The sequence below is a fragment of the Hylaeus volcanicus genome, chromosome 1 (genome assembly GCF_026283585.1).
Source record: "Hylaeus volcanicus isolate JK05 chromosome 1, UHH_iyHylVolc1.0_haploid, whole genome shotgun sequence".
In the NCBI taxonomy this organism is placed as follows: Eukaryota; Metazoa; Arthropoda; class Insecta; order Hymenoptera; family Colletidae; genus Hylaeus; species Hylaeus volcanicus.
In genome coordinates, this window is record NC_071976.1 from 32,443,896 (window position 1) to 32,460,660 (window position 16,765).

The 16,765-nt window shown below is 49.3% G+C and overlaps 1 protein-coding gene across 1 annotated transcript; it reads right to left on the reverse strand.

Moving 5' to 3' along the window:
- Positions 1-889: 889 nt before the first annotated feature.
- Positions 890-16,460, reverse strand: LOC128884644 (uncharacterized). Its single transcript, XM_054138170.1, has 3 exons — positions 14,136-16,460; positions 5,573-5,769; positions 890-2,843 (listed from the first exon to the last, which is right to left on the reverse strand). Exons 1-3 carry the CDS (start codon positions 15,151-15,153, stop codon positions 2,610-2,612), a joined length of 1,449 nt encoding a protein of 482 aa, XP_053994145.1. The 5' UTR covers positions 15,154-16,460; the 3' UTR covers positions 890-2,609.
- Between the last annotated feature and the right edge of the window lie 305 nt (positions 16,461-16,765).

Below are 16,765 nucleotides of genomic sequence, written 5' to 3' on the forward strand. Positions count from 1 at the left end.
TACTGGTCTCAACCGAAAGGACGACATTTACGAGCGAGCGAGGGATTCAAAGAAGGCGGCAAAGTCCTTTGATCGGACGTGCCAGTGGAACGGATCCCCGACCTTCTCGTTTTAGCCCGAAAAGGTGGCTGACTTCTCTGGCTACCCCGTTCTTGCGGATAGGGAAGGTGGACCCGCGCATGTATACGTGAATTCGTTCATTGGCGTCGAATTCGTGTAAATATCCAGGTCCCGATTGTCCTAAAAATGTACGAGACCTAATTCCGCTACGTTAAGATCATCCTTAGCTGGACCTTGGTCCCGTTTAGAAATTTGTTCGCGTGAATTTGTAAGCCCGTATGGCAAACGCGCGAATCGACGAAATGGCCATTCGCGACTAAAGCGACGCGATCCTTTTTCAGCCGAGAACATCAACGGCGACGCTTATGGACAGATTATTCGAGACAGGTGCGCACACTGGCCCCGAGTTTGCGTAGGTACACGCCGGTGTTCCGTGTGCGTGGGGGTCCTGTACGTGTATATTTTATAATTAGTCGGGGTCCCGCGTTCGATAAATCAGCGCGCCGCTCGGGCTTAAGACTTAATTAAAAATTTAGTCAAAAACCAATTAGCGGCTACGCCGGATTAACATATTTCTAATTATCCGTCGAACACTTTCGGCCGCCCTATACCGTTGCCTCGACTACTTGCCATGTACGAGGGGCCGTCGCGGCACCTCTCCCCGTCGATGACTTTGCGATACGTTTTCTTTCGTTCAACGAAACTCCTAGTCTTTTTCTCTCCCTCGATCCTTGGACCGACTATTATTGTCCATCAACTGATCCGGGTTCGATGACTCGGGACTTACCTTTCGTTCCACCTCGTTTTCGTTACGTAGGACTGATCGTAAACGAACCTTCTCGTTCCACACTGGACGCAATAATTTGTACAAGTTAGGGTGTAAATACTGAAATCACTTTTATTTCGCTATGGTATACTTCCATGGATAAATTATATCATGTTACATTTATACAGGGCGCTTAGGTACATTCGGGATCTCGACGCGTTTGCAACGTTAGTTTCAGTGGTTGCGGACCACCGTTTCCCTCGATCGATCGTGGCCACACGTAGCTACTGAATTTACATTTCTCTTCATCCAGGACACTCGCGCTTATATACAAATTAAAATAGAAGCAACCGATGCTATCTCGTCTTTCCCCGGAGTTTGCCGAAAACACGCGAAATTCGTTTCCCAGCAACGATGTTATTGTTCAAGACGATCGCTCATTTATACGCGCGACCAGAAAGTTAACGAGACGATACGGCATGTTTCGCGATTATTTACGTCAATTTGTCCCACCTCATGTGTCTGATCGATCAATTTTCCCAAAGATAAACGAGCCAAAAGAGCAGGTTCGATCGAAACATCGCGTTGCCTCGATCCTATCTTTTTGTTTTCACGTTTTCGTCCATCGTTGCGGATTAGATATTTGCTGCTTCTTGCTCGGAAATCGAACGTCCTGTACACGCGTATATACATACGTACACTTACGATCTATCCGCTGTCAGACGTCTATTTACAACATGTACATCGGCTTCGCGGTTTTCTCTTGAGATCAGTGCCTTGAAATGCCTTCTAAATGCCGTCGCCCTTTGTCGCGCGACCATTCAGGCCAGCCGAGGTCCGCGAAGCCGTCGTTATTCGCGAATGCTTCGACTTCGATCCGAAACGTGGGGAACCGAAGAGACGCGAAATTGCCTCCTTTTTTGGAAGACCCCCCGACCGACGAAAGATTGCGACGCTAAAAGTCATCGTCGATTTATCGTTTCGCATACACGCGCGGCACACTCAACTTCTCGTCGTTAAGTTTTCTTTTTTTTTCTTTTTTTTTTTTACAACGAATAAAGATGATTTACTCGCCTATCGCACTGTGTCAGATTTCGACGACGAGGTGGAATGGCAAATGCCGATCAGTTTGGAATTCCGACGACGATGGTTTCGATGCTTTGGCGTTCTAATTTCGTTTTGTATCTAGATTGTTGCCTTAAAAAATACACATTCCCCTCCTCTCTTCTATATTTCTCGTTGTCACGCGAGTTCGAAATCCCATTCGCTGTTATACGCAAATCCAACGGATCTCTCGATCTTCGTGCTCCAGCTTCTAGGAACTCGGGTACTCCCTTCGTCGTACTTTCCATCCTCTTGTCCGTACACGGACTCGTCGTTGAACTCTCTTTCACTTTTGTCGTCGCATGTTCGTCTCGTCAGTTTTCGAACGAACTCGATCGAGCTTTCGTTCGCGATAACACGAGTTCGACACGGTCCCGACGATTCTGGTTAATTGCAAGAATCCTCGTGTCCCATCGGTCCCTCTCGAAACCCTCGAAGCCATCGCCGTCCACCCGACCACTCCAGAATCCTCTCACCTCGAGCCTGCAGCCGCGCCAGACGGTATTCCATCGTCGCTTCCGAGAAGTCGTCTTCGGTTTACCGTTCCCAGAGAAGACCATCATCGTGGGTCACCAGCCCGAATTCGATAGACGGATCGCTCGACGCGTTTCACCGTCCCGAGGAGACAGACTAGCCAGAATGCGAGCGACTCGAGCTCGCGCAGCTCGAGTCTGCCTTATTAAGGCCTGTGTCCAGGGGGCCCCATGAACATGGCTGCCGCGGTGTGCCTAGCCATGGCCGCCGCGATGAAGGGAGGCACTCCTGGTGTTCCAGGGGGCCCCACTCCGGAGAACATCAGGCCCGAGCCAAAACTCGGGTGCAACAACGGCCTCGCGGATAGCCTGAGCTTCTCGATTTCCGCTTCTTGCAGTCGCTTCGCTTTCGCTCTCCTGTTCTGGAACCAGATTTTCACCTGAAACACGGCAAATGGAACATCGGTCAGAGGATGACTACTAGACGCCATTGTTCCGTCCCTGATCGTGATAGAGTTTATTAGTATCTCGAACGTTACTCGTTGTTACGTACGTAATTCTATGTATTCCTTCTCGCTCGATATCGTCTCGGTACTCGTATCGAAGCAGAAAACCGGCAGCGATCAGCGGTGGCGGGCATGGAGGTTGAATAAGGCTGAGCGTAATTAAATAATTACGCTATCGATCAGCCGTACGTAAACGGTCTAACGAGGGACGCGCGATCGGCAAACAGCGAGCAGAGAAAATAGCCGATCACGGTGGGACACGAACGGCTATTTAGCGCGTAATTAGCCGCCTCAAATTGGTGAAAGCAGCGATCCAGCGTGGCTGCTGGAATTCGTTGCCGATAGTGACTGCTATAGAAAAATATGTACGCGTCTCAAACGTTTGCCCCGCCAAGAGTAAACACTCTCGCCTACTAATTGCGTTTGCACAGTCGGCGGCCGATTTTCTGTTTGGACAGATGGGACCCGCGAATCGACCACCGAATTACGACACGCGCGCGAACGTATCGCCGAGTCGAGGAAGAGTGCACGCGATCGTTTCGTCGTCGCAACGATTTCCCTTTTGAAAATCGTTTGCCGGAAAATTTCTCGTTCACACGGGAGCGGTGAACGATTAACGAGTTTGAGAATCAGCGAATTAATTGGCGCCTCTTAGCTGCGTTGGTACCGCAACTAATTGCAACAGTTGCATTCGCAATGACTTTTTTTAGCCTCGTTACCACACGATTCCGAGATAATTGTTCGTATTAATATCAAACGCTGAAAGCAACAGTAGAAATTTGATACGAAATACGGTAATATGTTTTCCAAATGTTCTCCATGTGTAAGGTCTGGATTCCCTGATACGTTCAGCGTTCGTGCCGCTCTATGTTTTTCCTTATTGTTTTTCTTAACTATAATCGGTGATATTTTCCTTTAAATAGGAAAATTAGTTCTCGATTCGATCGTGCCTTTGAAATTCACCCGGTGCGTTAATCGACTATGGAAATATAATCGACAGACGTACGCGTTTACCGAAGACGATATCGTTATTATCCACGCTGGTATTATTATGCCCGCTGGCTACGCAGCTCTCCGAGGAATTAGCATTAAGCACCCTTTAGCACGCGTAACGAGTTCAAGGAGCCGTAATCTGATCGCTAAAATCGGCATAATGTAGCGGGAGTGAGGGTAAATAAAAATGCAGATCGCAAAAAACGATATAAATCGCCAACTTCTTAATAAATCAGACACGATGTCGGACACGTAGAGGTACGTAATGCGGTCGGAGGATACTCGTCGCTTAGAAAGTAGAAATCTCGCGTCGCGTGACAATGTGCAATCAAATTGTTACTGGTTCTCTCGAAGGAAATACATAACGTAATATTTTACGTGGTTTTTCTCTACAGCAACTGCTTCCTGTTTTTCACGGTTGCAAACAAACGCGGTACGAAGCTCGCGTACAATTTTCCAGGCACGCGAATAGAAACGTAACGCATTCCGAAATCATCTTTATTTGTATAATGGTAATTTAAATGCGTTAAGAGAAAGATATGGACGAGACGTTCCACAACCCACGTTAATTGCATAAATCGTTATGGGATTAACGGTACACAAAGAAATTATTTAGAACCGTTGCCGACGTGTAATCTTCGACTATCGACTAGAGGGTATTTCCACGAACGACCCCTATTGCATTCTAACTGCGCGAATATCGTAGCCTAAATCGCGAACATACCTCTTCGTCGCGAGTGAATAATGAAAGGAGGAGAGCTCGGAGTGGCGGGCCAGGGTGTTTCGGACAGGCGACGAGGACACGAGGCGAGGAGATGGCGGGACGATGGTAGCTTATCTAAGCAAATGAATACGACGAAGCTTCATTTCGTCTGATGCATTGTAATGAATGCGCAAAGTGTATCTGAACACGCTAACTGCACGATAATAGCCGCATCGCGACGGTCATTTTGGCTATTACACGTGTCACGAGACAACGTATGTCCAGCAACGTTCAGAATGAATTTTTCATTCGATAAAAGGTGTCGAAGAGCATTTCCTGTTTGAATTACAAGTTAAATTGGCGATACACCGACTCCGGCGCGACAGTCAGTCTTCCCTTTACGAGTCAGACGTCGTATAGGCGAGATCTTTCGAACGAATTTCATTTGTCGCGATACCTTATTTAGTCTACTTTTTCGTAAAACTGTATTAATTTTATTTAAATATATATATATATATAGATACAATCGTGCACTTGGGCAAACATTCGTTACGTGGACGCGAAGGCGGTGTTTGGGAACTTCTTGTGGCGGCATTGGCAGAACGCCACGCCAAATGAGCGCAGATCATTTCGACTGATACAAAAATTAAGTATAATACCGTTTCGTATGGTTCAATTTAATTAACGTCAATCATGTTAATTGCGAACCGCTTCGTGGAAGGGTGTGTAATTACGATGCGAAAGGCAGACGGGAATTTGCTCGTTTCGGCTGCGTCTCGACGGGCAATTGCAACGAAATGAAAGAGGAGGGCGCGATTACAAAAATGATTGAATCGTAGGTGTAACCTACGGTGGGTCTTGACCGAATACCTAGGTGTATGGGAGACGCGAAAGAAACGATTCTTTGGCGGTTGATCGTTATCCGTAATTGGTTCGGAGCTTAATGGCCGCTCGTGGCGAGTCTCACCTGCGTTTCCGTGAGGTGAAGGGAGGACGAAAACTCCGCTCTTTCGGCGATGGTCAGGTACTGCTTTTCGCGAAACTTTTTCTCGAGGGAGAGCAGCTGTTGCGTGGTGAACGGTGTCCTCGGCTTGCGATTCGGCTTGTGCTTCCTCAGGGTGCATCTGACTGGTCCTGGTCCTGGACCCGGTAGCCTCAAATCGCCTGAAATCAATCCAAAAAACTATGGATCAGACGCAAACCACCAAGTAGATGGATCGTCGGAGGTAAAAGAGTCTAACGGGTTAGAAAGTCTCGTGGCAAGTTGGATCAAGTCGAGCCGGCCTTTGAAAGATGACGAATCGATCGAGAAGAATTCGATGTAACGAGAATTCAGAGCTAAGATAGGCTACGCTAACGTTTCCGCGCTGAAAAGGAAAGAGAATGTTTGGCTAATTGTCGAGACGACGAAATAAAATATGGCACGTTAAGACACAAGTATTCGCTACCAACGCGCTGCCGTCAATTCCATGGAGTGTGTTTGACAGCAACAACGTAATCATTCGTATCGTTCGACCGCGTCGCGCGAGGGAATATGTTCTCGATCGGCCAAAAAGTTGGCGGTACACGATTAAGCAATGTACAACTGGAATAATTAATACGGTCGATTACGTTGCGAAGGTGAATTAAGATATCGCCCGTCAACCCGAAGAATATTTTCTCCGCGCTGCTATAACTCGCGCGATAATTGCCCAACTATCGTCGATTGATAAATCATCGACGTCGCCACAGTTTGAGAGAAGGAGAGAGATGGGAGGGTTTTCTTTCTTGTCGCGTATCGCGTCTGGGCCCGATAAAAGTGTTTGCAGATTTATTTCGATATAGGTGTCAAATCGAATCGATAATTGGCTCGTTTCTTTTGGATTTGTAATCGTTAATTACGTCACAAGCACCGATACAAATGAACCATCCTCAGAATATCCGATAACGCTACGAGCTTTGTAATATTAATCATGTTTGCGCAGATTTGTTCGAATGGTGCAAAATTATCGGCTCGTTATTTCCGTGCACGCATTGCATAATGATTATCTGCGAGCCCGCGATAACGTCCACCAGCGAGCATTAATTAATGCGGGACGAACGGATCGATCGAAAACGCGCTCTTCTCTCTAGGAATTTTCGACAGACTTTCCCTTCGCCATCTTCCACTGATCACGATAATTACTGTTACCTCGCGTGCCGTTCGATGCCTACGTTCCTGCGTTTCGAAACTCTTTTACCTTTGGATGAACGAATCGAAAACGATAGTTCTAAAAATTTGTAATTCAAAGTGGAGCCAACTATAGGCCGTCGACGCGATTTTCAAACAAATTCGTTCGTAAACGGTACGAGCCACCTGCGGGACAACGATTACTTTCATGGCGCGCAAGAAACTCGATTACTCGTCGAAAAACGCGATCACACGCGAAAATTCAGTCTTGTTTCGCGTTAACGATCAGGCTCCGCGTCGGTGTCTACATAAATTACTCGGTCGTCGATCGAGGGCGCGCGCGCGCGTTTCTCAAGCAATCAGCGTCGTTGATCCCCAATTTATACAGTCCGTTCGTGTATCGACAGCGACCGTTTGCGAACGAACGGTTTCCAATTGGTCGGCAACAAGCGGTGAAATTGATTCGTAAAAAATAAATTGTCCCTGGTTACGCGTCCGTTTCATTCGCAACGATAATTATCGTCGTGTCGATGCTCGGTGATTGACTCGTACGCGCGCAATTAGCCGAGTTTTCTCTTCTCCGACCCGAGATGTTCCTTTTTTTCCAACAACTGCGACCACGTCGCGACAAACAGGCTTCGACTCGAAATCAGACATTTACGTCAGGCCGATCCACGCGAATACGCCGTTTTTGTTCGATCATATTTTAACAGTGATTCGTAGACTCCCATTTATCTTCTCGTTGTACATATTTTATGTACGCGGATCGGTTCCAAAGGGTGAAAGCTAACCTCGACCTTCCGAACGAAGTAGAAGTTCGGAATAAATTTTCTCCAAGTGACAAGATCGTTGCATAGAAAACGCTACTTTGCGTGTTTGAATGTTTGCGCTTGCAGTAAACAGAACAATTGTACACACTCTGCGGTTGAACGGCGAGTCACCGCGATTGCATCGGGTGGCTTTACGTTTATCCTAACTCGATATGCTTTTCGAACTGTTTCCCTCCTTAGCGTGGCAATGAGTATCTTGGAATTCCCGTTAGTGTCCGTCGATTAATTTTTACGACGTCAGTTTTGGCGTCGCGTTTCGGAGTAATTGGAATCGCGGCGAAAAGAAAAGGGACGAAAATTCGGTGTATCGTGGTCGACGGGATGGCTGCTCGAGGGAAAAAAGGGGATGATCGATCGGTCGAGGATGGTTAATCGTCGATCGGTGTATTAAGGACGAATCGGTAGAGTACTCGAAGAGGATTTCGCTTCTCGCGACTGGCCGGTGCAAAAAGCACGCCGGTGCCGGGAGAGTCGAAAGGATGACGATTTCGCGGCAACCGCGGGGCAACGGCGAATTCCACGCGCTAATTAACGATCGGCCGTAGGACAAAAAAAGGGAACGGGCCGGCGGCATTGTCGAGCGGATCTGTCGCGACATCGGTATTACGTCTTCCATTCTGATCGGCGTTCCCCGTTTCGCTGGCATCGAGCCGGCTAGTCGGCTAGTCCGCTCACATAACCGATCAATATGTTCCTCTTAGACGCTAATTAATTTCTGCTAATTAAACGCTCGGTGGGATCCCCGAGGAAATATATCTTGCGCCCCGTGACTTTCCGCGTAGCGCGTGGACAAAGCACCTGCGGTCGGCCGCTGTCTCGAATCCGCCGGAACTTTTGCTCTCTTTCGTATTCGTTCGATCGAAGCATTGTTCGAGGCGAACCAACGGGGATACACGGAAGTCTGAACCTGTGGGTGCTCGGTACGTTTGCGGTGTCTGGATATGGAGTACGGCGCGGTTTGAGTAGTCTCGATCGCGTTCTTGCAACGAATACCAGCGGTAGACGTAGCAGTGAAATTTTGGTACACATTTCAACACTTTGGAGATCTCTTGCCGTAGATGGTAGGTAGATGTTTAAAGAGGTGCGAATGTCTAGGTTTTGGAAATCGATACCGGATGAAAAGCTCGTTACCAGGTTCGGTATCAGGTAGCGCGTAACATCCGGGATATATTATAAAATTCGGAGAGAAGTAAAGCGCGCCACCGATAAGGCGGGGAACTGGAATCGCTGGAGTTTTCACGGTAATCGGGACAGTGAACGATAGGAGAAAGCAATTAGTCGTGGCCGCTGTAAGATCGAGCGAAATCACGTATCCGTAAAATCGAGACGGCCTGATCGTTAATTAACGTTGGAATGGGAACCGTTCCGTAGAAATATTTCGACGAGGACCGATAACGTCTCGCGAAATCTCGCGAGCTTTTTCGTTTTTTCTCTTAGTCCCGCTGATAATTGCTATTGCGAGGTCGTATAGAAATTTTCATTATTAATTGCTTATTTGTCGTAATTCATTTGTATCGGCGAGAGCCGTGAGATACCAAGTGTATCGAACCGGGGAAAAGCGTAATGAATTCCCAATGAAGTTGCTCCGTGGGGGTAATAAATTCCTCGCCGAGTAAAATAGTCGCTGATGAAACGGGTTTCGTCTTTTGCTCTCGCGCTATCGCGCTGACAATTCGCGTATCGCGGCCAGTCGCGTATCTTACTAATGACCAGCCCCGGTTCAATATGTTTCTTATGAACGCCAATTAATTCCTGCTAATTAAATGTTCGCATGATTTACGATTGATACGTATACACGCGTATGTACTATATATATATATATGTACGTTCCTCGCGATATTCTAGCGCCGTCGTTGATTGACTGGCTCGATCGATGTCGACGGGCAAAGATATCCTGTGGTTTGCGCCTCTGGTTTACGACGGGGATGGACGTCGAACGGCTTCATTAAAATGTTCATGCGTTTATTAAGTCATACCTCGTTACTCGGGTAATTTCAAATTTCCGCACTTTCTACACTCAATTACAGCTGATTATAATTTATACTTGTCGTCCTCGGGCGTACTATACGACGATCCCTTCCTTCGTGATTTCCCTTCGTCCATCTTTTAACGAATTTACGCGTCTGTCGGCGATATTTTGTAAATGTAAGCGAACGGTAACGCATTAAAATATTTTAACGCGTGAACGAGCGTTAAAAGTCAGATTTCGGTATTTATTCGCGTCCATATAAAGACGTTCGTACTTCGGCACCTCTCGCTAGGAGAAACACATCTTGAGGCCCGAAAGAGAAAATATACAGACCCCACAATGAACGCGTCTCCACGAATCACCGACTCTGACGATCGATACGTACCTCTCAGTTGCTAATTAATTTCTGTTAATTACCACACGCTCGTAGACGCGCGATTATTGTTGCGCCTGGCTAACGAGGTCGACCGTATTAGGCGCGCGATCGCATTGTTCGGCCTCTTTGTCGAATATTCCGGCGTCGTTTCGCCGAGAACTTGAGCATCCTCACGGAGGAAACGCGTACTTCAACGTGTTTTAGAAACGCGTCTAATTAACTCGTTAATAATCGCGTGGAGGTGAGACTAACGTGTCGGATAATTAACAGGAAAAATCGAGTGGAACGCAGATCGCTCGAGTCCATGTAGAAGAAGCACAACTTCTGTCGAGTTCCTTCGGTATAAACTTCATCGGGTAACAATATTTTTAAAGCTTCCCGTAAACGAGAAACCAATTCGCGTTAGAAACCTTTCCAGGAGCGTTGCAATTTTCTACCATCCATCATTTTCCCCGGAATCCCTGCGATGCTACATTATCATCCATGACGCGACGTCCCAATAACGTTCACCTCGCTTCTGCGAGATTCGCAGCTGTACCGATGGTATTTATCCCATAATTTTAATCTTCGAGTTTCGAGTCTCGCGATACAAAATAACGTAAGCGTAATTGAAACGAGTACACGATGACAACCCTTGGAGAAGCTCAGTTTCGTCGGAATCGTCGGCGTTGATCGTCGATAAACAAGAAGGAGAAACTCGTTTCACGGCAATTAACGCGTCGAGGGGGTGAATTGTCTCGCTGGACCTTCCGGAAAAACTGTGTCCTACCGCGAACGACGGACGGTTCGTCGGTGGAACACCCCATGGACGATAATTACGTTGGCCGAGAATGATGAATCGTTCCAAATATTTTGTGGAACGTCATTGGACGCGGGACGGGCGTCGTTAATTCATTGCTGGTCGCGGAGGCCGACAGATAAATGCGTGCCGGCCGACGGTGGCGCTCGAGCGTTATAAATGACCTCCGTATTCATAATTTTCGAAAGCCACCGCCCGGCAGCGGGCCTCCGGATTATCTATCGGCTGGGCGAGCCTCGTATCGTATCCCCTCACCTCCCCGATAAACGCTACCCCCACGACTAATGAGGTTTTCACTGTCTAATTTTTTTTACCGATGATCACCGTCGCGCAACTTCGGGGATGGAACGCTAAATTTTTCGATTCAGGATCTCTCGAAATTACCTGCAACCGGTATTAACGATAAAGCGTGCTCCTGCCGCAATGGAAACTTGGCTTGAGTATCGCCAACGGCGGTATTTAACTTTGCAAATATTTTATCTTACGCATACCTGGCTACGGATAATAGGTGTCACGTTCCTCGGAATACCGTAAAGTCCGATTACTCGCGCGATAGAGTTTCAACGCGTTGATCGATGGATTGCGTTAATTGCCATATTTCGTTGGTAAACCGTGGAAAGGTTAACGTTGACAAAGGAACACCAAAATCAACGTGGTTATTACAGCCACAATCGCGATGTACGTACCTGTGGAAAAAGTTGGTCGACTCGAAGGCTGTCTAATCAGCGTCCATCCAGGGAAACAGCGAAGAAACGTGCTTCGGGGACGATTGCGTTAACCAGCGGGAATAAAATTCATAACGGACGAGGTTTCAACCCTAGTCGAGAGACGCGGGTAATTGGTCTCGCGCTCCGGGAACGAAAAAGAGTAGGATGGGGAGCAGTGGTACCAAGGGAAGAAAAGCAGAACGTATCACCGCTAGAGAGGAGTAACGACAGAGGAGACAGAGGCGAGCGGTTTGTCGTTATCATCCGCAAAAACGCTGAGTGGATGACGTTGGTCAGGAAGCTGGGTGTGCCAGGGCGTACCTAACAAGGGCAGTTTTTACCCCGGCTTGAATGCATTATGGATGCTCGGAGTTATGTATGACTCTATCATGCACGAGTTCGTGTACGAAGCCTCCCCGTGCTCCACCCCTTTCACCTCTTCATCCAGCAACGGACTCGCTGGAAACACGGGAGAGAAGTTTCTACCCAGCCGTTCGCTCCTTCCTCGACTTTTCTACGCGCCGTGAACGCTCCCGTAATGGTCTTGGAGATTTCTTTCTTGGAAACGGTGCGAGTTTCTCATTACGCGCCGCTCGTAATTTCGTCCGTTGAAACCTCGAGTACCGCGCTTCGCTGCTACCGTTTCTTTCGAGCCGAGGAAACCTTTGGATTTCGGAGGAACGTTGCGTCGGGGTACGCGGGTCCACGCGAATCGTCTATCGAGAGGAAAACTCATCGTTCCCCCGGTAGACGTAAACGGTCGCTTATACCGGGGTAAAAATTTTAATTGGCCCCCCAGGTGTATACGTGCCACGAGAAAGAGACGAAAGCGGGAGTCGAGGAGAAGTATCTTATAAGAGGCTGGTACAAACCGGCCGACGTTAAGGTAAAATCGTCAATTAAGTCTAACAGGCGTGGATGCTAGGCTCGAGGCACAAGGTGGCCACGCCAGCGGCGCGTTTCCGTGGCTGGAACGATTCGTGAATCGAAACCGGTAGCCGGCACGTTCAATCGACCGATCATTTCGCGCCGCTGACGCACCCGACGCTCTAACTCGACGAGAAACAAAAGCCATTCGCGTCGATCTTTGATCGATTCGAGCCACGTTCTTCGATCGATTCCAACTATTCGATTGTCCTTTTTTTTCCCCCCTCAAACCGACTCGTACGAGCGATCGTGTCGTTAGGGGTAATTGATCGAATATAAGATCCTCGAGAGAGACGTGGAATAATCTCGCAACATCGTTTCACTTCGTTTCGCGAACCTCCGAAGCACTTCGTCTTGGCCGATAGGCTACAATGCTCGTTTTTTCATCGCGATCGGAATAAGAGTTTTATTACGACAGAATCCGTCCTCCTAACGAGCGATAAAAATCATCGTTTAGCGTTAAGCCAGGAAACGCAGGATCGCGTGCTCTAATAGCCTAGATACGCGGCCTCGAACGATCGAGAGAGGTCGATCGGTTCGATCGGTGCTCGTCTCGGTGGATAGCGAAGAACGGAACTCTGCGAACGGCGTTCCGTTTGACGTTTGTGGAACGAAATTAAGAACGCCAACGGAGATCTCGAGATCGGTGGCCGATAGGGCTGAAGGGTAGCTTGAATTGCGAGCAAAGATGCCTTACGCGAACGCGGTGAAACTCTTGTCAGCAACGAGGCTCCCCATACTCGCGATAATTGTCGACGAGGAACTACGAACAGAGGTAACTCTGTTCGAAGAGAAGAGGAAAGGCTTTTCCGTCTTAACAACTTCCGAGTTCCATGCTTCGATTACACACGACCCGGCAGAGTGGAGCACGACCGAATACTTTAACGCGTAATTCCGATAATAACCGACTTCTCGCGTGACCGGCGACACTAATATCGAGCGTTATGGGGCTGCGTGTTACGAATATCGTGCGAGCTGCGCCAGAAGTCGGCGTAGTCCTCCTAATCATCAACATTGTAAGCCGGCCGGCCGAGAAATCCTCGCCGATAGGTGAAAAGGAAACGAGAATAACGATTCACGGAGGCGAGTTAGTTACGCCGACCCGTAAATCGGCTTGATAAGTAGCGTACCCAACGCTCGGCTAATATTCTCGCGAGCTAATATCGCGATGGCTTTGATGCGGAAGAATAATGGTCCGCGCGGGCGAACTGCTCGCCGCTTGAATCGATGCTCCTTTCTACGGCCGGGTTGAATTTCAAACCGTTTACGCGAACCGGTTTCCATTTTGTACGTTCTTTGTGCACGTACGCGTTCCATAATCTACTCGACCACTCGTTATTTAGCAAGCTTCTATTTCGTCTCCGCGTGCTACGAACATCACGCTCCGAGTTTTTCATATCCAAAGATTAAGCACGCTGTACTAGCATAAAAGGGGAACTTTATCGCGAATAATCGCCGCGCAAGGATCAATTGAACTGTAAAATCGTGCGTGCAATTAGGACCGTGAGCCGGGCGCCAGATACGAGACGAGCGATAACATTTTCATCGCCTGGTTTATAATAACCACTCGCATCTTCCGCCGGTACCAAACGATCTTACGATCAATTTCAAGTTTCTCTCCGTTTCTCTCGGATAGAGAGACTTCTGTATTTGATCTCCCTTTTTCTAGTTAAATTTCAGGTCTAGTAGTTTGGAGAAACGAGTACGATCGAAATAGTCGCAAGGATGAAGATCACAGCGGATAAAGATCGGAAGGATCGACGTCGTGCTTACCGTTTGGACTGGTGGGTCCTCCGTGCGGTGTATAAAGATGTCCATGAGGGTTGTGTGGGTGCGGGGGTGGGGGTAGCCACGCGAACCCCGCGAGTGAATGCGGAAATCCCGCGGGATTCCAGCCAGGAGCACCGGGTGCCCCGGTGAGGTAAGGGGGTCCCTGAGAGGGCCTTTGAACCCCAGGATGAATCGGCTGAGGCACTACAGGACTCGACTTCTCCTCCTTCTCCTGGCTACTGTCGAGGTCCCTTTCGAGCTCGCAGTCCGAGTCCATCACATTCAGATCCTCGGACTGACCCACGCTTCTGATCTCTTGATCCTCGAGGTCCAGATGATCGGCTCTATCGCCCTCGAGGGATCGATTCGCCTCGGAGTCGCTTCTATCGTCCATGATCTCTCGTCTACTGACCGGCGACACGGATCGAGGATTCCCGATCCTGTCGATCCTCTCGTCCTCCTCTTGACCGCGTTCCCTCTGGATCATGGACTCGGCGATCCTGTTGCCTGGGGAACCGCCGGACAATCGTCGATCGTCCCGATCCCTCTGAACTTCCTGATCTATCCTAATGGGAGACGAAGATTTGTCGTGGCTAGTCGTCCTAGAAAAGTCCTTCACCGTGAGAATCTCTTGCCGCCCCGCCGATGGGTGATCCTGTTCCAACCGACTCGGAGGGTGATGATGATGATTGGTAAACGCGAGCCCGTGGGGACTGAGTCTCGCTAGCAGCTCTCTGCTCTGAAGTCTCTGTTGCTCCATCATTAGTTCGCGGTACCTAACCTCCATATCCAGATTCTTTTCGGACTCCATTCGGTCTTCGCTCTCTCGTCTAGCGAACGCTCCGCCGGTAACGGCTGTCTTCTTCATGTCGCTCAGCAGGGAGTCGACGCTGAAGCTGATTTTACCGCTTCGCGGTTTCAGGTTCGAAGCGGCTGACGTCGGAGTTGCCATATCGACGTCTTCGCACAGCCGATCGCTCCCGGTACCCTGGCTCGTCACCACGCCCTCGCTGCCGCTCATACCGTTCCACTTTTTTCCTTCGACGTTTGACCGACGAACGCTCGACGAGAGAGTCAGCGTTTCGCGGAGCCTCGGACCTTGGATTCAACCGAGTTTGCTAGACGGTTCGTTAGACGGTTCGAGTTTAAGGGATGATCTGGAGTACAATTGTCTCAGCCTTTATGTACAAAGCAAGATTTCACCTGGTGTTCACTTTGCACGCATCGTTATTTACACTTTACGCTCGCTCGACACGATTGTTTAGTTCCGGTACGATTGTTTGAGGGCCTCGTTTACAACGACATCGATCGACCGCGATGCGGTCATCGTCCTCTATTTGTATCGGTTGTCCGCTGCTTGGTTCGTATCGACGCAAACTATTAAACATCAACGGGACAACCAGCGGCAGAGAACTGTCATCGCAACAGCGGATCTTGGATCGCTGTCTATCGTGTTGTAATCGGTTGCGCCGCAGTATCAGCGCGAATGTTCACGGACTGCCATCCCGGCTGATTCCAGAGCCCGTTATTCTCGGAATCCGCTGCATCGCCGCGGACCGACCGAGCCGGCACGAGCGGATCCCCCCATTAAAGACAAATCAGTTTCTTTACGAGATCAGCATGACTGTCCCTACTCCTTGTGGTCTCTTATGTCAGGCACTCATTATTTCGATCTCGATAATCGCAACCCTCTACGCACGCCAAGATCTTCCTGCTTCGTTACCAGGGGATCGAATGTCTTTTCTCTTCGGACATCCACCTTTGCGCCAGGTCTCCGTTCGTTTGTCAGTTGTCTCGAGCCAGGGTCGAAGCCTACGACATCGTCACACCGTCGGCTCCATTTTTGGAATTTATTCCGTGTCAACGACGACGAATCGTATCGACCGCGATACTCTGAGCAACGAATATCGGGACAGAGACGAAGCGAGTCCAACGTTCGTCTCGATCGAAATGGAGGGTTGTCCCGCGTCAAAGTGTTGGTCCCTCGGAAAGTTTGCGGCTCATCTCCTCCGAGCCTGTTCGTTTACGAGGAAATAGAAGCCGAAGTTCCGGCGATTATCTGTCCGAATAGGATAGTCGAAGCTCGCGTACCGTTCCCCAACACTGTCACAACCGCATCACAACCGTCGGCGTCGGATACGCGGGGGGTGTAGCGTCGTAATCTGCGTAATCTGCCGCGTGGTGGCCACTGCTGCCGCGGAAACGACACTGATTACCAGCTCGACTGCGGAGAGGCCTGCCGAGGCGTTCTCTCTCTTCTCGGTGGCGGCCGGCGTCGCGGTGCTCGCCGCCGATGCTCGCGCGCCGCCCCCGCGGAACCCGTGGAACCGGTACCGTGTCGTGTCCTCGGCCAATGCGGACCACTCCAGTCACACCACAGACCTAACCCAGACCCCTCGGGAGGAGGCGTGTACCTAGCAGCCTGACACCGCCAATGGGAACCATTCCGCGCGTTTGAATCCTCTCTCCTTCCATCTCGAAACCTAACTCGGTTTCGCGCGTCGGGCATCTGCCAGATGGCACTGCCGACTTGAAGCGGTGGCGCTTCGAATTCGGTGCGCGCGCGCGGGGATGGAACGCCACTTATCAAGGTGGGGGAAGGTCGGTTGAAGGGGGTGAAGCGGAACGACGAA